General features: G+C 46.7%; 1 protein-coding gene across 1 annotated transcript in view; it reads left to right on the top strand.

Moving 5' to 3' along the window:
* The window catches only part of LOC119431849 (cytochrome P450 2J4), a 97,847-nt gene extending 85,306 nt beyond the window's left edge, over window positions 1-12,541 (top strand). Inside the window, exons 5-9 of the mRNA XM_037699303.2 lie at window positions 1,937-2,241; window positions 3,966-4,078; window positions 4,569-4,827; window positions 8,218-8,408; window positions 11,847-12,541. Coding sequence (XP_037555231.2) covers window positions 1,937-2,241; window positions 3,966-4,078; window positions 4,569-4,827; window positions 8,218-8,408; window positions 11,847-12,025 — 1,047 coding nt within the window. The 3' untranslated portion in view covers window positions 12,026-12,541. The remainder of the gene's footprint in view (window positions 1-1,936; window positions 2,242-3,965; window positions 4,079-4,568; window positions 4,828-8,217; window positions 8,409-11,846) is intronic.
* Window positions 12,542-25,042: the final 12,501 nt, after the last annotated feature.

Here is a 25,042-nt window from a genome sequence, read left to right as displayed (position 1 = left end):
ACTAAAACTGTCAGCGTCAAATTTGTACAGATACACAAATAACCAGGAAAGTGGACGGCAATGTGGCTGTCGCGGTAGCTTACCTGGTAAAGCCACGTGAGCACAGCGTATTTTCGTTCACTTTCAGTTTCTTTCTCGCATTATTCTTAAATTTCAATAGGCATAAATAATTTCTCACATGCTTGGTTTAATTCATTATCTATTTTCTCTGGAGACGTAGGGGAGCAATTTAGGCTAGGTGAGATTGCGACACACCTGTAAGCCTGAGTCCTTTCGATGAAATGTTTGGCAAACGTTGCTGTATTCTTTTCGCAAGAAATGCGCTAAAGCAACGTTTTGAGTCTACTGGAATTCAGAGAAGTATTCTTGCGAGATCGCTCAAAATCCGCTATAAGAACTTGGAAGACAAAGAAATTTTAATGCGGTAAAAATAAAATAAAGGCCTCAAATCACCACTCATTGTAGTGATAATACTGTATATGGAGGCTGGCCAGACTCAGTAGCGGCTTTTCTAAAAATGATTCGTGCTATGAAACCCAAAATGCGCCCTGAATGTTCATCGCATCCTCCGCGTTATCAAAGGCGAACACTGCAACTTACAGCTGTTATTGCGAAAAGCCGATGATCCCTTTAAAACATGTCTCTGCGGTGTATCGCGAGCCCAGATACTCAGACAATGCCGATGAAACCGTTAGGTCGAGCACTACACGCATTTATGGATTGTTTATTTGGTGCGAGCATCACAACAATGTAAGACACGTGGCCCGCCGCGGTATCTATGGCGTTGTGCTGCTGACCAGGAGGTCGCGAGTTCGATCCTGGCCGCGAGGGCCCCATTTCGATGACGGTGAAATGCAAAAAGGTAAAATAACGCCCAGGCGGTCAAATTTAATTCGGAGTCTTACCCTGCGAGGTGCCTCATAATCAGATCGTGGTTTTGGCAGGTAGAACTGCAGAATTTAATTTTAATTTAGCCGCATGACAGAAAGGCAAAATCGGAATTGAGTGGCTAAAGAGATCGGCTTAGACGAACAAACGACAGCTGTCTACCGATCACTACTTAGCTACGACACCATACGATAGGCAAAAGAAAGAGGAACTTTGTGCTCAGACAAGTATGTGGATACTCCCGGTATACCAGTGGCAAGGCAGTGTCGCAGTGACGCTGGCAGCGGGAAAGCTGCAGTGCTCGTCGGCCGAGTTTCGCCATTAAGCGGCAAACACACATGGTGCGACGCGGCGGGCCATAACACGTTGAGGCGCCGCACTTACGGCCATTGCGAGTGCCTCCGGCCATCCGACGCAAACTTTGTTGGACGCAGTTGTCAGCACGACAGGTCGCACGCCGAATCGTACCACGTGTTTTCTGCCACAATATCACCAAGCTGACCTCCCATACTCGCCAGTTCTAGCGTGGTGCTTGTCCGGACAGGCATCCGTGCTAGCCGACGCTTGAATCCGCCGCACGCACCCTCATCATGTACACAGCAAAAGACCACGCACAGCTTCGCTTCTTACGGTGTACAATTCAGGCACCACTGCGAACTCAAGCGACTCGTATTGCTCCTAAAATATGGCGAGCGTTTTTCGCGTATTCTCTGAAAATTAGCTTAAAAAAGGTGCGTAAAATATCGACCGCAGAATAGTAAATTTTATTAACTGCGTTACTGCGTTACTGCCGCCGGCTTCCATGGCGAAGTCCCAGTACGATCGGAGCGTTTTCTCCTAGTGTGTAGTCTCTTCAAGGGTTCTTGCATTTCCTCAGTGATGCAACGTCACAGTGTTTCTCTGGCTAAAAAATTACTTAGTAAATAAAACCTCATTTTTGCCTCTAAACGTCGCCAAAATTGCTAAAACGGCATCCCCGCTCTCGGGTCACTAGTGGTCATATTCCAAGCTCCTTTACAAAGCTCCTTTATTCTCCAATTTGGCGCAGGCCGAAGCTCAGCATCTGGTTGACACAATTGGCAAATTCCGCGGTGCCCCCATCTTGCCGCGCGGCTTCATGTTCCGGTCTGCGTGCAACAACGTGGTAACGTTCCTGTTGGGTCGACGCCTGGACCTGGACGATCCACGCCGGAAGGACATGGACGATCACCTCGAGGGCTTTCTGCTGGGCAGCGCCGCCGCGTCGATCGACTGCCGGCCACAATGGCTGAAGAGGCTCGAGCGCCGGCTTTGCCCCCGCTCGCCCCGCGTGACCGTTGAAAACCTGGCCAATGAACTTGAGGCCATGTCCAGGTGAGTGCACGCACCTAGAGTGATGAGAGGAAAACGTGAACGTTTATGTGACGGGTCCGCGGACGCGTCACGCGAATGCTGTTGAGGAAAACACAGAACTCGCGGTACGATTATCGCTGTAACACAAATACTGTTGCACAATTAAATGTGCAACAGCTAGACCTACCCAAACATAACATGAAAGCAAGAGTGGTGGCCTTAGTGGCTGTTGTGCACTCTCATAATAATCTTATAGCTCACTTTAAACTCACTTCACATACTGTTTAATTATGTCTGTAGAATAAGGCTAGCTCTTTAGGTCAAATTCGACAAAAGAGAACATTTATACAATCTTTGACCCTTCGGGGTGTTATTCAATAACGACAAAGTCTGGGCAGTCTTTTTCACATGAACATGAGCTTGAAATAACAAGCACACGCGGACGTCGGCAATGGTATATCTAGTGTCACAACGCAGGAATTTGAGCTCGCGGCGTGTGATTGCGGTACAGCAGGGAGGCTTCCGTTCTCATGAGCCCCTTGGTCACAACCGAGGTGTACGGTAGACGACACTAAGAATGACCATGGCTCAAAATAATCTGACAGGTGGTCTGTACCTCACCGCATGGTAGGCGGAGCTTTAAAAAGCCTCGTTTCCAAACATAATGTGTGCAAGGGAAACCACTGAAAGCCCGAATACAACTGCGCAGCTGCTTTTATAGTACTCCATAATGACAACTGCAAGAAAATTTCGAGCGGCCATCCCCGCAGCAGTGCCTGGAATCCCGAGATATGCACGCAAATATTATAAGAATATCCGGCCCTCGGCAATGTTTACGCTTGCTCAAGTTATTTATTTATTTTATTTATTTAAAAGACTAATTTAGTTATTTACTTATTTCAAGTACCCGCCGGGCCAGATAGACATTACACGACACTATCTTAAAAGCGATCTGCGAAGGGGGCAGAGTGCGCCGAGTGCTGATAGCTTCGTGTGTGCTGTGTTCTCGCGACTTAGTTCGTGTTGAAGCTACAGGTGCACGATGGTCAATTCCCTCGCTGCTGCTGCCGCGCTTCCTCACGCCAGCGTTTTGACGGCGAGTATGCGCGGTCATCGGATGAGATGTGTCCATGTTTACTTGTGCACACGTGACACCACGCTTGTTAGTGTAGTTTGCGAATGTTTACAAGTTAAGAAGGCCGATAAAACTACTGTCCTTACTTCGTATAACTGTCTACTAATTTGCTATCGCAATCGATGTTTCGCCGTTTAGGCGAAACTTTGACTTTTTCTTTTACTTAATAACTTTCAAGATCTCCAACATTGATGAATAACTAGAAACTGCAACTAGCTGAAAATTCTCCATTGATATCAGCCCCAATCCTTTATTAATCCAGTAAGTTGAATTCTTGCAAGTATACAGTGCTTGACCTCGGCTTCTTTGACCTCTTCTTCTTGACCTCGGCTTGACCTCTGACTTCTTGACCTCGGCTTCTTTATCACTGACACCTTTTATCGCCAGCATTTATCCGCTTCTCTTCTGACGAATCAGGGCAGATATATGGAATTCCTGCAAATATTTGCTGAGATATTCGCGTATGATACTGCTGATCTTTCACGACGCGTAGAAAAAGTGAATATATATTAACAACTTGGCTTGCAATCCACAAGATTGCAAGCCATATTGCCTTTGCGTAGCAGATCCTTAACAGAAATCAGCAAGAGCACACTCGTCTCCCTTGCAGGAGAGAAGTGCAGCGAGCGATGCGTATGGACAAATCCCAGCGTAACAAAGCTGTCATCGACATCTACAACGAAAAACTAGAGGAACTCGGCGGCGACCGTAGCATCTTTACAGGCAAGTGGTATGCCTTTCATCGATTTTATGACTAGCATTCTGCGTGAGCCACACGATGAGGACGTTGGCGGATGCAGCCAGCATCACGGGTTTTTATGCTATGAGTGAGGACGGAAATATTGTCTAAAGGACTCTGAAGCTCAGTGGACCGTCTTATTTTGGCTGTACCTGAACTAGTACAGCCCTACTGGCTTTCGAAAATTTTTTTACGGTTTCAGGCACCCCTCCGTGCCTGAAAAATGCAGTGGCCCGTACGCGGATTTTAAATTAGGACCTTGAGCATAGAAACTCGGTGTTCTACCTCTACACCACGCCACCACTCCCTCAGTATTAATTACTGCACACTTTAAAGTAATTTATCGAAAGTGAAATTTCTCTGCAGTTGGCCCTTCCGACAAGGTTTCGAAGTTCGATGCATTCGTAGTACGACCCGTCGAGTCGAGAGACTGTCTGCATTGCATACAGCGATGATTTCCTTCGTCGTCTGCAGAGGGCCGGCTGGTGGGCAACACGACCGACTACCTGCTGGGCGCCACGGCCGTGGTGGCGCTGTTCCTGCAAAGCCACGTGCTCAACTTTGCCGCCCACGCAGACAGCCTGCAAGAGCAGGTGCGGCAGGAGATCGACCGCGTTGTGGGCAGAGAGCGGCTGCCCACGTGGGCGGACCACGTCCACATGCCGCTCACCATGGCCACCATCTGGGAGATGTACCGGTGGAAAGCATGCACACCTTTTGGCATCCCTCGCGGGTATGACGATCACGCCTGCCTTTACTTTACCGCACAAATATATCGCGCTATAAAATCGCATGATTAGCTGGCAACGTTGTAGAAGCGCTATGGGCTAAAATTAGGCAACTAGTGCTGGCGCCGCTAGTTCCAGCCCTACTATCACGATACAATGCAATTACCAAATTATCTCTGATTTCAAGTAGCTGGTTACGCATAATAAGTTTATAGCAACGAGAACAATACGCATAGGTTCGCTGCGAATATTTATAAACGAGTCGTTACTTTTTCCTCGAAAGAAAAAAGGACTGCTGGAGGAGTCGAGACGGCTCGAAGTGAGCCCATTATAGTGGATGCATCGTAGAAAAAGATCATTGTGCACATTTCACGTACTGTGGGAATCGGTGTGCGCGAAGCTTTCGCGAGCCAGCGCGGAAAATTGCGACAAGAGACGGCGCTGCAGATTTCGACGACGAACGCCTCCTTCAGACACCATGGCAGACTTTGCGCAGCGAACCGAAGTTTTATCCATCATTAAAACCTGCAGAATCACAAGACACGACGTGTTCAGCTTTTTAAAAAGCACAGCAGCGAGTTCCGGCGACGAATGCCTCCCGTAACTTCGATGATCATCGTCACCTGAGTTGTGGGAGCGCGGCGTTTCGACATCAGTGCAGTCAATAGCACAGATGCTAGCGGGTACATTATACCTCCAAAGTGCAGAAAGGCTCTGAAAGGCTATGAAAGAAAGGCTATGAAATCTGCGCTTCAAAATTCCAGCAGATAATGACTCTCGACGTAAATGTAATTAGCATTCAAGCAATCTAATGACACATCGTATTGCTCAAGACACCTTTGCTTACAATCTCTAGTGGTCATTCTGAGATTTCCATTGCTTGATGTTCGTTACCGATTGCCCATGTGAGGGTACATTCTAGCTCGGCAGCTGACAAGGCCCTGTGTTGTATACTTCTCTTGTGCCCGTGTCTGCACGCAGTACCTTTATTGCATTATGAATCCTTACCTACTAGCTCAGTTTTCTGTCGTTCTAAGTCTCTTAGGTGGCATGTCCTAACTGCAAGCTCAGGCTCTGTAAGTGCCATGGTTTTATGTATGGTCTTGATTGACGTTCTACAGAGGGCAGTGCATGCAGCTGCTGTATTCTGTATTGGGTGACACTGAGCACCTTCGGATGCCACAGAAAGCTACACTAAGCGCGGCATCTCAACCGTAGCCAGTTTTGTCCCGCTAGCATTGCGAAATTGGGTTCAGCATATCTGACTTCCAATTAACTACGGCGCGATTGAATAGGCTTCCTTTCCAGGCGTAAAACTAATTTTTGTTGTCATCTAGAAGAGCGAGCGTTCTCACTCTTGTCACCAAATTGTTGCCGTGCGCTGTGACTCACGTGCCAAAGCGTCTCAAATCGCTGACTTGGTAGACTGAAGCTGTTAAGAGTGCTGTGTGACGTTTCGAGGCGTGCGTTCATAGTCTAATGTGTAGAACATCGCGCTGCTGCGCTGAGGAAACTAAGGTCCCTATATAGATACACTTGTTTTATCTAGGGACCTTAAAGGGAACCGCGTTCGAAACCAACCGGTGGACATGCAAACTTCTTTTTTTTTTCGTGAGGGACAGCGACATTTCCGGGGCTAGATAGCAGACAGCAGCAGCACGCCGAAGCGGGGTAAATGGGCTAAAAATGCTAATCACATCAAAAATTTAATTATTGATCAATTATTCCTCCACGCCGCCGAAGGTATACTGTACGGATGCAAGCTCGTGGTCCCCGCATTCCTTGCTGGTTTAGCTGTGCCTGCGCAACGCTTGAAGCGAAGGAGCTCAGCTCCAAGTAGCGCGTATACCGACCCGCTACCAGTACAGCCGGTGACAATAGCGACGCCACACGGAAGCGACGGGAAGCACACCACCTCCGTGTATGAAGGGGAATCGGAATGCAGTGATACTGAAAAATCGAGCACCTTGAAGTTGCAGTAAATATGAAGCGGTGCGAATAATTCGAAAAAAAGCAATGGTACGTGCCAGCGCCGCTAATGTCATCCTGTGCTGAAAGTCTTGTCGGGTTGGCAGTCAACAAAAGGCTGGCGGACCACTTTTACACTCGGGACCCACGGCAAAACAACAAATGATTTAGCGCAGGGTATCATGTGTTGTGCCTCTTTTTAAGTCTGCGAAGCGGAGAGCAAAATTACTTTTGAAGACTCAGAGACATGACTGAAACGAAATTGGCGGCGCAAATGCACGAATATCTCTAACTGAAAAACGGGGGCATGGAATGGAGGAACAGGTCAACAAAGTTGGCAGCCAAGTACAGGATAATTAGACAACCGGAGAGTCATCACTAAGAAAGTGCGAGAAGCAGACACTGTAAATTTGATGCAAACGATGTAAACAGAAAGGACCATGGAAATTTACAAATACGACGAGAACAAAATCAGAAGGGAAATCCTTACAATTACAGAAAGGGCAGTGCCTTGTTATTTCAGGCTTGAGCTGGCTAGCTGCCTGAGGACAAAAAAATTCACCGACGGTTACGATACTCCCTAATGCGAAATGTGAGCGCAGCTGTAAACGCGTTTTCATTTCACGATATATTGGCTGGTGCGAACAATCTGTCTCGTGCAGCACGCTGCAAACGGAGCGAAGTGTGGCGCGACTGCCTCGCTAATCTGGAAATCGCGAGAGCCTGTGCGTGGGTGATGCGTGGTCGCGATTCGCAGCAGCCGCCGCCGACAAATCTACCAGCTAGACGACGCGCGCTACTCTGGCGCCACCTCGTATCCATCGTCGCCGCACTACGCTTTTCTTCACACGTTTTCGCCATACCCTCCTCCAATTTCCGCCTCATCATTCCACTGTACCCTCCTCTCCGCTTTCCTCCTCGGGTCTTTCATCCACCGCTTCGATCCGCGTTCATCTTTCGCCGTGCTCATTAGCTCGGTTACGCCGCTGACGCTCGCCGCAGGAACGGGTGCCTAAGAGCGGCGCTCTAAAACATACCGGAGCAAATTTATTTGCAACATCATGAGGCACGTCTCTGCTCCAGCAAAAGTCCAGACACAACTCAGCACATCGTAATGTAATGCCAAGATATTCACCCAGCAAGGCCCATAGGCAACGCCCACCATTCAGAAGCGCTGGGATTTAGAGCGGATAGAAGCATTCACTGGTCAGCAACCGACTATGTGGTTGGGAAGCGACGAGTGTGGTTTGTCGCTCGAGCGGGTAGGCCTATACATTTGTATCGGAACGTCGCTGATTTTGTCGGAACTGATCGCTGAAGCGAGTAGAAACGAGGTGCATAGCCCGGCGTGTAGGTAGGCGTTCAGCTGTCATTCTCGCGTTGTGTGCCAACCTGTGGGCTTCCATTGTTTTAAACCGCACCTGCAGAGTAGCGGAAGACACAGTGATCGGTGGCTACCACGTTCCCAAGGGTACCGTGTTGCTGCCAAACTTTTGGGCCGTCCACCAGAGCACCGAGCTCTGGAAGGAGCCCGAGAAGTTTGACCCGTCGCGGTTCATCGGACCTGACGGCAAAGCACCGTCCACTAGGCCTGCACACATCATCACCTTTTCGATAGGTAAGTTCAGGAGGAAGGTGAACGCAGCAGGCGTTTGCCTTGTGGAACGTTTGGGATCACTTTTACTTTATTTTTGTTTATCCTAATGATCCCCGGGAGGAGGGTATTATCAATACCTCCTTTACTAGATGGCTGCCGCATTGCTCGTTTTCCCATTAAAGCGGAGGTTCCCGTAGTTCAGGGTAATCGCAGAGAGACGGCGCTCGCGGCCGACAGTACTTCCTGTTGCAAGTAGAAGTGACGACTACGAAGCCGGCGCCCGCTCGGCCAATGACTCGGCGAGAGCCCGCGAATACTGCCTCTGGGATTGCAACAGGCGATCTAGGAGGAAGGGGTACGTGATTCAAGTTTGGAGCGGCCGCCGCGACCAGCGCTTGCAAACGACACTGGCAAAGAGGAGGAAAGAGGAGAGAGGGCCGGGACCAGCTTGTCGGCTTACAAGTTACACGGCAGGCATATTTTAAAGGAGGCAGTGATATTACATAAGGGGGAGGGTGGTTGATAAGAAATAAATCCGCTAGCACAACAGAACTTCATGAACAAAAATAAGCACAAAGATAAGCACGCGGTTATAAAACGTCGTTGTACAGGTGTTGACGGCGTTGTGGTGGGGACGGCTGCTCATGTCCTTCGCAGATCGACAGAAGAATAAAGCTGAGAGAATTTTGCAGTACGGGCAACAGAAGGGAAAACAACGCAGCAACAATTAACGAATACATCAAGATATACGGGAGCCCCACGTTACTTGTTCCAAATTTGAAAAAAGTATGCAAGTTCCAGGTAGCTGGACAGAACCAAGGTAATGTTGTCTGCCGTCGCTTGGAGCAAGTCAGACATCTTTGTGACTAGTCGCGCGGCACTTTATTCTATGCTGCCACACTCTTGTATACCATTTGGAAAAACAGGTGATCTAAAAGAAGCCACAGTGCTCTAAAAAACGCTTAGTTATTTAATGTTCTTCCTATTAAGCATATTTATTTCACTATCTGGTTTCTGGGCAGGCATGCAGATGATGCCTCAATCTATAGACCTTTTTATCGGCGAGGAAGAACGTAGCCTCCACCCAGCGCGCCGCGCCAATGTCCTCCTCCCACTGGTATATGTGCTGATTGCCGTTTCCACCAGCAGTAACTTGGAACGGTAGTGATGTGATTGCGAATTAGTGCGATCCTAACGTGTTGCGTCTGTGGTTGCTGCGATGTCAGATGGCTCAAAGTCAACGAGCTACCACTGTGCCGTATTCGGCTGCAAAAATAACTTTCGAAGCGAATGTGAAGTGCCCTTTCAGCCGTAGCGACTCCGTTGACTCCGCCGCTACGGTTGCAGAAAAGCGTCGGCTATACCTTCAGAATATTTTGTTTCAAACTCGGCATCCATGATCAAAGTGGGATATGGACGAAGGGTGCGTATTCGAGTCGGTCAGCTAGTGCGACTGACTCGAAGTCAGCTATTTCTTCATGCACGGACATTAAATTATTATTTCCAAATGTGTTCTAAGATTATAATGCTTGTTAAGTAGTGTTCTGGTGGAAGTTCACCAAGGACTTAAATTCAAACAGTACGTGTATTCTTTTTCGTTCTGTAACCAAAGCTATGCCTCCCGTGTGGCGGCCGCCCCCCGCTCTCCCCTGCTTCCGAAACTCGCTGGCAACCTGTCTGGGCGATGCCACGGATCGCGCGCTGTATTACCTCAGAAAATGAAGTTGTTGCCGCAGTAGTACGTACAGTGCACAGAGCAGTCATGCTACCTTCATTCCAAGTAGTGATGAACAGGATACAGAGGCTACTTCTATAACTAGCGATGAACTTGGAAGGGCGGAAGGGCCTTGGAAGCTGCAGGAGAAGATGCAACAGCCGATTTAAGCAAAGATGGAGGAGATATCATGCTTGAAAAGCTTGCGGCTCTTTATACACAATGCCTCACGACTTCAAGCGTACCAGAGAGCTGGAAGAACCCCAACATTATACTAATCCATAAGAAGGGAGACGTTAAAGAAGTGAAGAATAATAGACCCATTAGCTTGCTTTCAATATTGTATAACAGTCATATAGACATGGCGTAATCAAGGAGTATAAGGCATATCTGAATACCTTGGGAAGTATCTACAAAGATTCCACAGCTACCTTCGTCCTCCACAAGAAAAGTAGAAAGTTACCTATAGGTAACTTTCTATAGAGGGTTACTAGAGTGTTCTTAGAGTGTTACTATAGGTAATATAAAGAAAGGGGTCAGGCAAGGACACAGAATCTATCCAATGCTCTTCACTGCATGCTTAGAAGTATTCAAGCTATCAGACTGGGAAGGCTTAGGAGTGAGGATCAACTGCGAATATCTCAGCAACCTTCGGTTTGCAGCTGACACTGTCCTGTTCAGCAACAATGGGGAAGAATTACAACAAATGATTGTGGACCTTAACCGAGAAAGTATGAGAGTGGGTTTGAAGTGGACAGAAGATAAAGATAATGTTAAATAGCATGGCAAGGGACAAGAATTCAAGATTACCAGTCAGCCTCTACAGTCTGTAAAGGAGTACGTTTATGTAGGTCAATTACTCGTAGGGGACCCTGATCATGAGAAAGAAATTTACAGAAGAATAAAATTGAGTTGGAGTGCATACGGCAGGCATAGCCCCAAATCCTGAATTTCAATTAAACTTAAACTACAAACTTTCCAGTCAATTTGCATAGCCCAAACGAAATTGTTTCATTACACAAATTATATTAGCAAACTACTCAGCCACATTTAGCAAAAATCTAGGGAACATTTTTATGCGAGTTAGGGAAAAGCTTCCTTCGGGGGTTGGCAGTACTTAACGGACTTCAGCGCAAGCTTAAAGCGTGTGTGTCGGTCTCCGTCACGAAGCTTGTAGAGCTGACCGCTCCCTGACGATGTAGTTAAAAGTTCCTGTTACTCGTTACGTCGAGCGTCCGTGTCCCTTGGGGACTCGTGAGCCGTGTAACCAGCGGCACGCTTCGCGCCGCCGGGTGCACAGCCTCGCAAAGAGAATTTCATCAGCTCAAAAATTTACCGAAGCTTGAAAGCTTGCTCGCAGTATACAGTTTCTCAAAAAGAAAGAAAAATTATTTAACGAGACACTGACATGGCATTGCAGTTAACATGCCGTACTTAAGCCTTGAATGTTTTCGCATGATATTATGTCACACCAAGCTCAATTCAAAATACTGTTATTCTAGAAATTTCTCAATCGTGCGCTGTAATTTTCTTTCTATGCATGCATTTCACTGAGAAAATCTGTCACGAGAAATCTTGCAAGGATGCTGAGAGCCAATTCGCTGAAAATATAAAGAAGAAAAAAGTGAATGCAGGCTTACCGATCATTGTGGTGTCAATCCAAGCTACTTTAACCAACTCATGCTAGTTCCAGAATATTCCCTGGGATGTGTCATTAAGACGATCATTGACACCATCTGTTACAGGTAAAAGAATCTGCCCTGGAGAAAGCTTGGCCACGGCTGAGGTTTTCCTGTACCTGACCATGCTGCTTCAGAAGTTCATAATCCTTCCCGAAGAGGGCGCCACCGTGCAAATTGGATCGTACCAGCCGCTATCAGAGCACGCTGCTACAAAGATACGTTTCCTGCCCCGCTCTGATTAAACTCTACGTAGGAAGGAACTGAGGACGCAGCAACATTATATATCCGTACGCTGCGTCTGGCTGCATCTATACAGTATCTCAGAAACTTAGCGTGAGCAGAACATTCATATATTACATAGGCCACTTGCACCTGCTTGGAGTTTTCTGAAAAGCCACACCAATGCGTACCCTGAATAGACTCCGGGAGCATAATAACAATGCAAAATACGGCTCATCGGGGTTATTTTACCGCAAAGGGTGTTTGATCGTGGTTTGATCAAACACCCAAAAACCAGGTTTGATCACACCAGCGTAATTTGTGGGAGCATCGATCAGACGAATCACGAGATCACCGTCTTGAAGCGGCTTAGTTAACCTGATCGTTTGCGCGTATGGCACTCGGTGATCTCGCGTTATCCGCTAGCTTCCCGTGTCTTTGGTTTTTCGCCCTTGATTCCAAGGGAAATTTAAATGGAAGATACTTTTTTGTAGCGCTCATTTCTTTCATGTTTCTTTTTCTCGCACATCTCTACATAAATTGTGAGCACATGTGTATTAAAATTATTTGGAAATACAGCGCATGTGTGCCTCTGTTTCTCGCTGATATTCAGTTAAAAGTCCAGTACCAACTGGCCCAAACAACCACCTTGCTGAATTCCAAGCGGTATCATGCTGTTGAAGAGCATGTCTGACAGGTGCTGCTTTCTAGGGTAACTTGTGTTTTGCTTTAACTCACACACCGGGCTTTCAACATGGTTCTTGGTATGAAAGATGGAGCAAAGTGGCGTATGCGACGCGTGAGGCGTTTTATCTTGCAAGTATGATATAGCGCCATCTAAAAAGTACCCAAGCGGCTTGAAGGAAGTCCTCATGAAGCTAAGCGCGCTTGTGAAGTTAATGAAGAGGCGAGAGAGAGATTTGACGGTGACGTGCTTGATCCTCCAGCTTGGTGTTTCTTTCTATTGTCGTCACACGTGTCTGTCATGAAGGAGTATACTGCGTTCGAAAAGAAATGCAGTCTTTTCCAAGGTGGATGCCAAGCTCAGACAAAATGTTTTCAGAGACGAGTTTGAATACGCATTATTAGTTTATATTGTAGACCACATTCCTTTAGGCTCATAGAAGTGTTATGTAATGTGGTATGGAACATCGATAATAAAAACTTATCAATATTTATTAAACTGCGAACATCCAGGGCCCAGAAGAGTGCAGGAAAAGAATGAGCGAGGACAATGAAAGCCAAGTAGCAATAATTCCACTTGCTCACGCGCTCTCTCGTCGACTGAAGAAGGCTGCCAGCGGTTATAACGTGGAAGTAGTGTTTTTGTCAACAAACTTGGAATGATTGGCTCAGCAGTAAGATCACGTGTCAACATCAATGCTCCCGAAGGAGGTGCTCGCAAAGTCAAGCACCACATGCAGTTTATGCCTTGTAAATGCGGGGCGGTATACCGTCTACCAATTCCTTGCGGTCCAGTATATATAAGTCAAACTGGGAGATTTATTAATAAACGACTAAGGAAGCATCACAACTCTTATAAAGGTGCAGCGCATTCCCACTCGGTTTTGCATTACAAATGTTGCGCTTGCGCGCCAGTTTTCTGTGAAGCTGACGTGCTTTACCAGCATGAAAATCAGAGGGCGCGCCAGTTGGATGCAGCATACCACATAAAGAGAGAGTATGTGCGTCAGCTAGACATCAGTATCACATTTAGGAGGTGCAGTAACCGTGTTGGAAAAAGGCTAGGCAGGCGCCTAATTTTTTGCAAGTGATGTTGAACTAGTGTGTCACAGATTTGTACCTGGTGTCAACATACCAGTTTTCTTATACTTCTAAGTCTTCTTTATTCTTCGCCATCTTTTTTTCGGTCCTCATGTCGTGTGGTAGCTGGGTTCACTACGTAATCTTGTTCATATTTAAATAAACATATTTTGTGAATAAAATGTAGTCGAAGTTTAGCGCTCGTCCTCTGCGGTTCTTTGTCCTCGTCGTTCGCGCTGCCTGTTACAATGAACAAAATGTGGGTCCCACGCCATTATCGATAACTTGAGCTCACCATAACGAAAAGATTCTTGGAAGTCACATATGAGAAACTCTGTGCAATGAACCAAAACTAACAAAATCGGAAGAGTCACGGGAGCTTAATGGTGAAATAAAAAACGCGCTCTTCTGATAGGCGCTCCTTAATATAAAAGACAGCCATATGAAAACTTCTTGTAAGATTTTATTTTTGGTAGTTCATTGAATGGTCAACTACGCAAACAGTACGTGTACTAAGTTTCATTTAAAAATCTTCATTAAAAACATTTATGCTGGTTGTCGTATGAAAGAACTGCTAAGAAATTGGTTCTGAGGAAATCAACGAACAACATCTGAAACACCTGCATAGCTCTGGAAAAAACATGCAGGAGAGCTAAAATTCACTGCATTTGTAGGTTGTATCCCCCTGAGTTTTTTTTTTTTTTTGCATAATTTTGACCTTGGGGCACCTCATATTTCTTGTAGCTTGTTTTCCAAGCTATATTGAACAGCCGGTGAATTGTGAGGCAAGTTTTAATTGCGTAAAAGTCAGATTTTATCCTAAATGGTTTTAGCATATCAAGTGCGCCTCTCTCGACATTGCTGAAATGACAGAGAGTGTCCGACACTGCAAATTGAGATAATAAGGCTTACATTGGTGTCGTTAGTTGCCCTTTGCTAATCCACATCATAGAAGCAATTATTCAGGTAGGCAGGTAGGTAAAAACTTTACGTTTTCCCGGCAAGTTAATAGGGTGGGCTTCACCCTGCCTAGGCGTCTACCACGAGCCCTTGGGCTCCGGCGGTGTCGTTGGCCCGCTGGACGGCCCGCAGTTGATCTTCTGGGGCTGAGCAGAGCAGCACAGCACAACAACGCGCGCGGAGGCTTTCGCTAGAGGCTGTCTCCCCGTTGCTACTCGTCAGCCCTTGGCATTCCCACAGCATGCTCAAGAGTTGCTCTTGAGCCGCGTAACTTACATTCGTTTGTCTTGTATATATCTGGATATAGTATATTCCACGTTACTCGATTACAGTACGGCCGTGTTTGTAACTGCCGTTACTGGACAGATTGCGATTTGTTTAGTTTTTGATGATGTGGTGTTTCTTCTCGCGCTGTGTATTACCAGTACCAGCATAAATACACCTGTGCATTTAATAATGGGTTGTCATATCATTGTATTTATTCAATCTGTCTCCCCACTCCCAGTCTCCGTCATCACCTTCTTCGGCGGCCCCCGAGTTGACGGCACCAATGTTTGTCGCAACTCGGTCGGTTAGCCCTGGAGTTACGTTGTGTGCCGCCTCGTTGTTTCCGCCGTCCCCCGGTGAGGTCGCAGTATGGGCAGGTGTTCATAGTAATTGACCATGTTTATCTTTTAACAGCGACCTGTTTAAGCCAGCCGTAATTTGTGGTTCGTATCAAGAAACCATGAAGAAATAAAAGAAAATAAGCTTTCTTGCCGAGGCGGGATTCGAACCCGCGTAACCACGGTCCCAAGGCGAGCGTCGTAACCACTAAGGTATACAGCCACTTTCTTTTCTCTTTAATACATGGAAAAAAACTGAAAATATATTACAGTGCGGACATAGCTACAGACTTAAAACTCGAGCCAACACACACATGCGTTCAACAAGTGCATCCAACGTCAGGCGGAGGTTCCTGCGCCGCGTACACCCTTCTTATATAAGCTGCACTTTCGAGAAAGAATGATCTTGTAGATCGCGGGCTTTCGGCATGGCGATCACACATTCTAGCTTTCCATAGGCTATTAATTTAAAAAAAATTTAATTATCGGTTTTTACGTGCCAAAACCACGATCTGGTTATGAGGCACGCCGTAGTGGGGGACTCCGACAATTTGGACCAGTTGGGCTTCCTTAACGTGCACCTAAATCTAAGTACACGGGTGTTTTTGCATTTCGCCGCCATCAAAATGCGGCCGCCGTGGCCGGGATTCGATCCCGCGGCCTCGTGCTCAGCAGTCCAATACCATAGCCACTGAGCAACCACGGCGGGTCCATAGGCTATACAAAACCAGTACTATGAACGTGTCATATAGGGAGGACCGCCAGTAATCTTAAGCGGTAGGGACCTCATTGCGTATGGAGGGATGTCAATGTACTTTTTAAGCGTCCGTTGGAGAATGTTTCAGAAAAATATAACATCCGTACAGTCTATAAAACAGTGATATATGGTTTCAGCACGTGGACAGAGTCGACAGTTCGTGAACCACGGCACGAAGCAGCTCCTCGCGTTCAACCAGGTTCTAACAGGAAGTGTTTCCGAATGCAATTTAAAGAAAAATGTTTTAATTCCAGGAGGTATACACATTTTACGGACCCGCCTATAAGTACTTCCCGGTAAGGCCGATTTAAATATGGTGCACGATACAAAGGATCTGCGAAAATCGAGTCCACCAGTGCAGCAGAAATTGCTTTTCGACTCGCAGTGAAAATGTAATCCAGGCTGAATTTAACTTTCAAGAAAAGGAATGAATCAACAACTTCCTTTAGAAAGCCCCAAGGAGCCTGTGTGACATCTTTGGCAACTGATGACACTACTATATCAGGAAGATAATGAACTAATCGGAGCTGTAACATTTCACGCAAAAAAAAAAGGATGGTCACTGTCGAAAGAAAAACAGACGAGAAACAATTTACCTGACGAAGAGAGGGACTAATCCTAGACCACCTCGTTCAAGAGGGACGAAGAGATTATCGCGCCGCATCGATTCACAACTCGAGCTCCAAATGCCTGATTTCGAAGTCATGAGCAGTGCAGTACTTGCAGAACATACATGAGACGGGAAACTAAGAACACGTTGCACTTTTCAGCACGGCTGAACATTGACAAATTTCGCCCTCGCCATGAATTCACTTTGCTTTGTACTTTTCCAACTTCTCCCGACCAGTGACTGTTGCTATTTCTATACTGTGAGAGAGGTACACCTATATAGCGCAGATATTTTTTTCCATTGAATGCCTGCGTTTATTCGTATATTTTAGAAACTCAGCAATATTCCGAAAGAGGTGGTGTGCGTGCGCATAAATTTTTGCGAAACTTTTTTTCAACGTGTCGTTCTTTTTTCAAGCAGATAGGCTTCTTTTTGTGTGTGTGTGTGAGATACGCTTAGCAGCGTCAAGTCCAGGTTATTTCTTAGAGGACTGTAGTGGCGCGCTTGAGTATCAGTTCACTTTTCGGTAGTTTTCACGAGATTTTTCTTTTTGAAAGTAAAGCGCGTTACTTGGAGGAGCAGTTGTGTAACTTTGCCTTTTAAAAAGGTGTTTGTGCCGCTCCTTTAAGGCGTGTCTTGCACGGACACAAAGAGGCAAAGCTTACGTGTGCGAGACCCCGATACGTGTCTCGCACGCATATTTAGAAGACGGCAGTGTTTTGAGTTTCCTTTAGAGCGTGAGTGGAAGTGCTTATAAATAAGCGCGAATCTTCTTGCAGTTTTGAGCAGGCAAGGTTTTTTTGTTGTTTCTTTAGTGCGTGAGTCGAGCGTATGAGTTAAGAGTTTTGAACGCAAAGTTAAAACGCCGTGCTCGCACCTGATGGCTCTCGGTGCGAGTACGGCGCTTTCCTCTGCTATGTGGTCGTGTGTGTTCCCAGGGAGAAGGTCACAACGAAGTTAGTGCTGGGACCTCGAGCTAAATTGTGTCATCGCCATCATTTCAAGAACAAACCCCTAGGTCGCGAATGACCACAGCCGCTTCGGGCAACCTGACGGCTGGTCACCTTCAGGTCGGATCTGCCGGCGGCGGAGGAGTCTGTTGCGTCCCGAATCGGCAGGCTCATTCTTTGGTTGTTTCCGTCGAGGCAGCCCCTTTCATCAGCGTCGCCCAGACGGCGACTGTGCCCGACACCGAACGTCACGGGCAAACACCGCGCCAAATCTGAAGTGCGCATCCTTTGGGTGCTTCCCCCGATTCTAGCCCCTCCATCAGCGGCCGCCTACCTGACGACAGTGCCCGACACCGACCATGACAAGCTCACCGTCCCGGAGATGCCACTGATTGATGCGAGGGGCCTACTTCGTGGAATTACTACCGTGGGAACGGCGACGATCTTGGTTTCCCAGATGGCCACGCAGTTGCGGCAAATGCGAGGGCAAGGGTGCGACATTAGAGGTGCAGTTTTGCGAACAATACGACCCCTCTGATTGGCCGCACCAAGGTCATCAGATTCCCTAGTCGGGTCAACTAGGGAAGACGACTGTTTTATAAGCAGACGCATTTGGTTCAGTGGAAGTGTCCTGACGTGTTCTGATATGTGCTCAGACATGTAGTGAGCTGAGCTGAGACTTCCAAAGTGCTCCTTCATGGAGTGGGCTTCCATATCTGGAGCCACTGTAAATATGTAGAATAAACCCTTTTTTCTCTCGCTCTTACTCCCTGACGTAGTCATCTCCGTTGGCAGGCGTTTGGTGTGTTGCGACACCACGTACCCGAGCAAACGAGGGTTGGACCCTCCCACGTCTAACCGTGTGCGGCTTAGCCGTGTCCGGGGAAAAGGGGATCCTGGGGGTTGAGCCAATGTCGGGTGTTTGGACCGTTATGGCCCCTCGCCGGAGGGAACACACCTCTTTGGCCTCCGCTAACTTCCCATAGACGGCACCCCTGGACTGACCCACCAGGGGGAAATCGGTAGTTGTCTTTTCCTATCCTTCTCTCCAATCGTCGTCTTTCTCTCTCACTTTCAATCTCTCCTGTCTTCTCCTCTCTTCTACATTACTTCTGATCTTGGCAGCGAGTGTTAACCCCGTGAGTAGCCACCCTAGGTTATTTATGCGGTTATAGTGGCGACGTACAGCTTGCGTCTGCAGGACTTGTGTTTACAGGTCCTGCAGCGTCCCCTTGTAGGACTCCACGGTGGGTGGCTGGCGTTGCTGCCGAAAACTACACATTCACCTATGGTGAGTTCCTTCCTCCCACTCCCTGATCGCCCTCAGAAAAGAGGGCGCACCGATGAAGTATTTCAGTCTTTTGGGCGCCAGAGAGAAACTGTCCCCCGATTCCATGTGATTCACTCAGACAAATCAGTGCGAACAATCTCACCTTTCCTTGTATCGAAGTCTTTGACAAGTTTTTGGTTCAGGTTATAAAGCAGCGAGAATGGCGAGCGATGAACTGCTCTTCTCCGAGACCAGAAACAATACGAAAAACTGCCCAATCTAGTGTCATTTGGAGATGCCCAAGTAGCAGTAACCCCGCACCGTACTATGAATACCACCCGTGGCGTTGTCTCAGATGATGATCTGTTGCAGATGAGTGAGACTGAACTCCTGGAGGGTTTCAGTGACCAGAACGCCATCAATGCTAAACGGATTAAGATGAGGCGAGACGGCAAAGAAATCCAGACCAAGAACCTGATACTTTCAACTCAAGTGTTCTGCCCGAGTCCATCGAGGCCGGGTACATCAAGCTTCGTGTTAGGTCATATGTGCCAAATCCCCTCAGATGTTTCAAATGCCAGCGATTAGGCCTCAGTTCGCAGGGCTGCCGAGGCCGCCAAACTTGTGCGAAATGCAGTGCACACGAAGACACTTTTGAATCTTGTGTAAACTCTCTCCACTGTGTAAACTGTGATGGGGAACACGCCGCATACTCGCGGTCTTGCTCATCCTGGAAAAAAGAAAACGAAATTGTCAGAATTAAAGTTAAACAAAACATTTCGTTTAAAGAGGCACGAAGGCAGGTGTCTGAGGTGTCTGCTGCCTTTACCAGTGCGCATTTTAAGGGGATCAATCTGCGTTAGAATGTTTTTTTTTTCGTTCTTTTTTGCGCAATAATAGTTATTCTTTTTTTTTCTGTCAGGAACATGCCTTTTTGCCAGTCTGAGCCTCTATTCTTGTAATTATATTTACTTAAAACAATGATATTGATGACCAGCGTTCGTGTCCATCATTCTAATAGCGACGCGGTCGGCGCGGGATTCCAGCTTTGGAAAGCAGCTGCATAGAATTACGTGAAACATGGCATCACATTAGGAACTTTCGATTGCAGTAGAGATGTCTCAGGATCGATCGCGATTGGGCTCGCGCAAAACGGCCAACCACATTCGAGAAATTCGTTCCCGATCAGGCTTGAACGCGATCGAATATGCTCGGCTACTTATGCGCCAGCAAGGAAACATTTTCCATATTGGATATGTGCTCTAAATTCCGCTTTGCTGTTTTCAGACGGAGTTTATGTATGCTCGTGACTGATATAGCCAGTTTACAGTGCATGGTGTTATAACTCCTCTCTGATGTCCTTCCTTTAACACATAGCAAACACGGAGTGGTGAATAACAAAAAGTTTGGTGAAGAAAACTCATGCGCATTTATTTCAATCATATGTTAACTCTTAACGGTGCAAGGATATGGTACAAAGGATGCAGGCTAATGCACAAAACATCTTGTTTATTATTAAAAAAAAAGCCGGCAGATCCACGCCATGTGGCAATCGATGTTATGCGAAGCAGTGTGCGGGGAGCCTACAACGTTAACGAAACTACCATGAGAGCACCAAGACGTAGCGGCTCTTTCATGACCTACATGACACGCATGTCATGAGTCCTCGGGAGTCCCTTTAGCTACACCTAAGAGATCTTAAGGGGAAAGCCATAGTCATGCTCATGACTATGACTTCGGCCATCAAGCTTTAGCCTTTTCCTTCACTTAGTACCACATCCGAACCCATTTCGTTGGTTTTGAGTGCTGATTTTTTTTCGCTGAGTCATCGTCATTTTTGCTGAGCCATGCTCATGGCTGATTCTACCAGCACCCTTTAGTGTTTCCTTCACTTAGTACCCACATCCGAACCCGTTTCAGTGGTTTTTGAGTGTTATTCTTTTCGCTGGGTCATTGTCATGACCTACATGACACGCATGTCATGACATTTGTCATGACCTCTCACTTATGTTCGTCATACACTCCTGTCCTACTATGCCGATTTTGGTACCGACCAAGTTAACGAAACGACCATGAGGGCACCAAGACGTAGGCGGCTGTTTCATGACTACATGACGCATGCCATGACATATCATTATGTTTGTCATATAATCTTTTCATAGTATGCACACTTTGGTACATACCAAGTTAACGAAACGACCATGAGAGCACAAAGACGTATGCAGCTAGATAGACAGATAGAGATACTGTCAATGTAGCAAATGTTCACCAAGGAATGCTTCGCATTAAAAAAAAATTCTGGAATCTTTCTTTGTGCACACACTTCAGCAATGCTGATGACTACTGGTTGTGAAAAAGAATGTTAAAATGAATTGAATATCGTAGGGACAGCATAAGGTCATAGCCGCGTTCGTGCTCGCGTGCGGTCGAAGCACGACTCCGCGAAGTGGTCGCTACAAAGGCTGCCCGGTGATGGCCTCCACTTGTATCGCCTTAAGTTTGCAACCCATCGACTGCACAAAGCTCTCCGAGACCACGGGAACCTCTGCATAAAATGAACCAACTTCTAGTGCCTGTGGTTTGCAGTGTTGGGATGCACGCCGAAATGCCAGCGGTACAGCCTTGGTTTTACGCAACGCACAATGCAAATTACACTGATTTGAAAAATGCTTACGCGTGAAACATTTTTCCAAAAGACTTCTCCGGCCTGCGTGTGCATTTCACGGCACAACAAGCAGGCATTTTTGGGCAGAAAAGAAAAACACGTCGAGCGCATGCGAGCTGCAAAGCGATGCAGCCGCAAACGGCCTCCTACCTGCCAAAAACCAGCTTTGTCGATGTGGCGCGTCAGGGGGCAGCGCCATAATGGCCTCCGGCGACTGTCCGGCCCACGCGTAGTGAGTCGGCGGTGAAGCCATCCGCCTCCTCGGCGGCTGCAGCTAGCGCTGCTCCGTCATCTCAAAAGGAGCCATCGGCCTCCGGGCTGGTGGCCTCCAGTGTCTCGTCCTTCAAGACGAGGCCTTAACCGCGAAGAAACCCCTCTCAATGCCGGGTGTCCAACCGTTCTCTTTACGTGTAAGGAATCTTAGTGAGTAAACGGGTGTTTCAGTGTTTGAACATCGTCCTATGGCCCCAGCGAAACTGTTACCGCCGTGGCAGTGGAAGACCATAGAGTGTGACACATCGTTTGTAGAGGTTAATAAACACGCACCAAAGGCACATAACAAAATGTATTTCCTAGAACTCCAGTCCAAGTACTCGTGCACGGAGTTTTACACAGACGCTTCTAAGTCACATGCCGGGGTGTCTTATGCAGCCGTCGGTCCTCCCTTCTCGGTATCCTGTGTACTGAACCCGGAAACAAGTACTTTTACGGCTCAGGCCCATGCACTACTGTCCGGCTGTGAATCGTATAAGTAAATACAAACCTCAAAAAGCAATTGTATTTACAGACTCCCTAGGCGTCGTAAAAGCATTGTCACTCGGTAAACACAAAAATCCTGTGGTTATTGAGCTGTATTCCGTTCTGCGTAAAGCGTATATACCTAACCAGCATGTGATGATATGCTGAGTGCCTGGCCATAGAGGCATCGAGGGCAATGTGCTAGCAGAAAAGTTGGCCACATCAACTACATCGCAAGCTATTAATCCTGCCGCTGCTATTCCTTCCACAGGTCTGAAGCTTGTTTTGTGAAAGAAACTGCGAGGCCACTGGCAGCGCTTGTGGGACGCTGAAACAAATAATAAGCTTCACTTGATTAAACCACAGTTAGGTTTCTGGCCCCCTGTAACGCGAACACGACGAACTGATGTCCTGTTCTGTCGTCTCAGAATAGGACATACGTATGGTACTCACAGTTTTTTGTTGACTTGTGACGAACCACCAACCTGTGGTAGATGTGGTGAGAGGCTGACCGTCCTCCACGTCCTCCTGGAGTGTCGGGAAGCCGAAACCGACAGAAAGAAATATTTTCCACAAGCGTACCGATATCATGTGCCTCTTCATCCCATTATGTTTCTTGGTAAAGAACCACTTTTTAATGCCAAAGCAGTCGTCGATTTCGTGAACAATGTGGTCCGGCATGTTATTAGCCCAACAAGTTCGTAGCGCATCCTTTTTTCCAGAGGATGGTGCTGTGATTGTAGTTTTTTATAGCACATGCCTCCAGGCCCTTGTGGTTCAAGGGCACTGTTTAGACAGTAGTGCTTCATGCCATTGACTGCATCTTAAATATTTTAAATATCGTGTCATTCTTTCTCAGTGCGTTCTTCATTTTGATAGTACACCCCATTAGTCATTGCCATGATTTTAGCACACGTATATTTTACGCACTTTACAGCGACTATTTTTAGGCCCTTTTACAGCCACGCCTCATCTACTTCTCATAATTCATCGCTCCACTGCAAACTAACAAACACTGGCATGGCGCTCTTTGGCCATATCTGGCACTTGCGCCACTAAACAACACACATTCATTCATTACTCATCCCTGTGGCTGGACGATCACCGGCCTAAACGCTACCCCCAGTCCCAACAATGGAGAGCCATGCATGCCTACACTCTGACCACACTGCAGGCAAGAAGTGAAAATGGGGGTTTTCGCTAAGCAACATCTTGATCCTCATTAATCTCGTATAAACACAATCCTGCGTTTGCACTGTGTATTTGCATTTGCACTTGTGGTCGCTGGTAAACAATGCTGAACATGGAACACATTTAAGATGACTAGAAGCACTGCCATGTGTACCTTATACTTTTCTTTTTGTACTTGGCTAGTGATTACACATTCTTGAAATATAATTAAAATGTGTCACATAATGGTATCACAGGTCACAATCCATGTTTCTTGCTGTGCAATAACCCAAACTTTGTATCCAATTTGCATGCACTTTCCCGAGTCGCCATAACACTAGATCTGTTCGATTCGCACCATCTGAACCAGTTCAAGAGGTGCTGCACTATGCCATTAGTTTCAGCGGTGCAGTAATGGTGCCCTATGAACCTTGCCAATAATTTCAAAACAATTACAAAAGGTGCAGGGCTAGTTCACAATTTTTCTGCACGTTCCCTGCAGACGGTGACGAAACATGTTGCAGGCTTGCTGGTGCAAAGCAGCAGACGATGCAGCACACGGACGTAAGTACCACTGAAACCATGCTTACACATGTCTGCTGTGCCTAAGAAACGCGAGGTGTGCTTACGCCTCAGTAGCCGACCATACCTGCAGTTTAGAACATCTCAAACTGACATCAATGACGCGCTTTAGGCGGACAAAACATAATGTCTGCACCGTGTCTGTACCTCGGCATTTGTTTCGAGTGTCGCGGTGGGCCTGCACCGATGAAATTAATTGAGCTGCACAATTTTTACAACTTCTTGTGCCCCGCTGTGAACTGGTTCATAGTTGTGCAGGTGAATCGAACGGACCAATTGTGGTAGCTTATGCCACAACAGCAAATATGCGCAGGCAGGTCTGCCATGAAGGCTTGCTTGTAACGATAATTCTAATGCAATTAATTTTTAATTATGTTGAGAAAGACAGCTTTAGACACAAACTCTCTCTGTCTTTCTCGATTTAACAGCACAAGTTCTCAGTCGAATGGCACTATAAATTTTTGAAATCTTTCTTCGCAGCATGGCATGTTTAAAGAGCACCCACTTTCAAACTATTTGGTCTTGCAATACAATTCTCAATATTTTATGCAAAGCAAACAAATAAACGCTGACAAACATACCCTCAACGTTTATCTCTTTTCTTGTATTGGTCTAAACATAGCTTTCATTTAACATTTCAAAGCTGGTGAAGCATAACAAACAAGACCGGTTTTCAAACCCAGATAGTGCAAACTTAACAGACATTGATAATTGAAGGAAAATGAGACTGGATGGGGAAAGTCACGGTCCAGCTATCTGTAAACAAGGCAAATGACCTTCTTCTGGACGGCTTCCACTTTCTTAATGTCGCTAGCTTGCGCGCATCCCATATAAAACTCGATCATATTCTAGAAGATGTCTTATTATCCCAATTTATATGAGAAGTTTAACATTGTTGGTAAATGATTTTAGCATTCGCTGCACCTATAGAATTTCTTTAAAAGCTTTAGCACACGTAATATCAATATG

The sequence above is a fragment of the Dermacentor silvarum genome, chromosome 10 (assembly GCF_013339745.2).
Source record: "Dermacentor silvarum isolate Dsil-2018 chromosome 10, BIME_Dsil_1.4, whole genome shotgun sequence".
NCBI lineage: Eukaryota > Metazoa > Arthropoda > Arachnida > Ixodida > Ixodidae > Dermacentor > Dermacentor silvarum.
The sequence above is the reverse complement of the archived record's forward strand: the minus strand, read 5'-3'. Positions and strand labels throughout refer to the sequence as shown.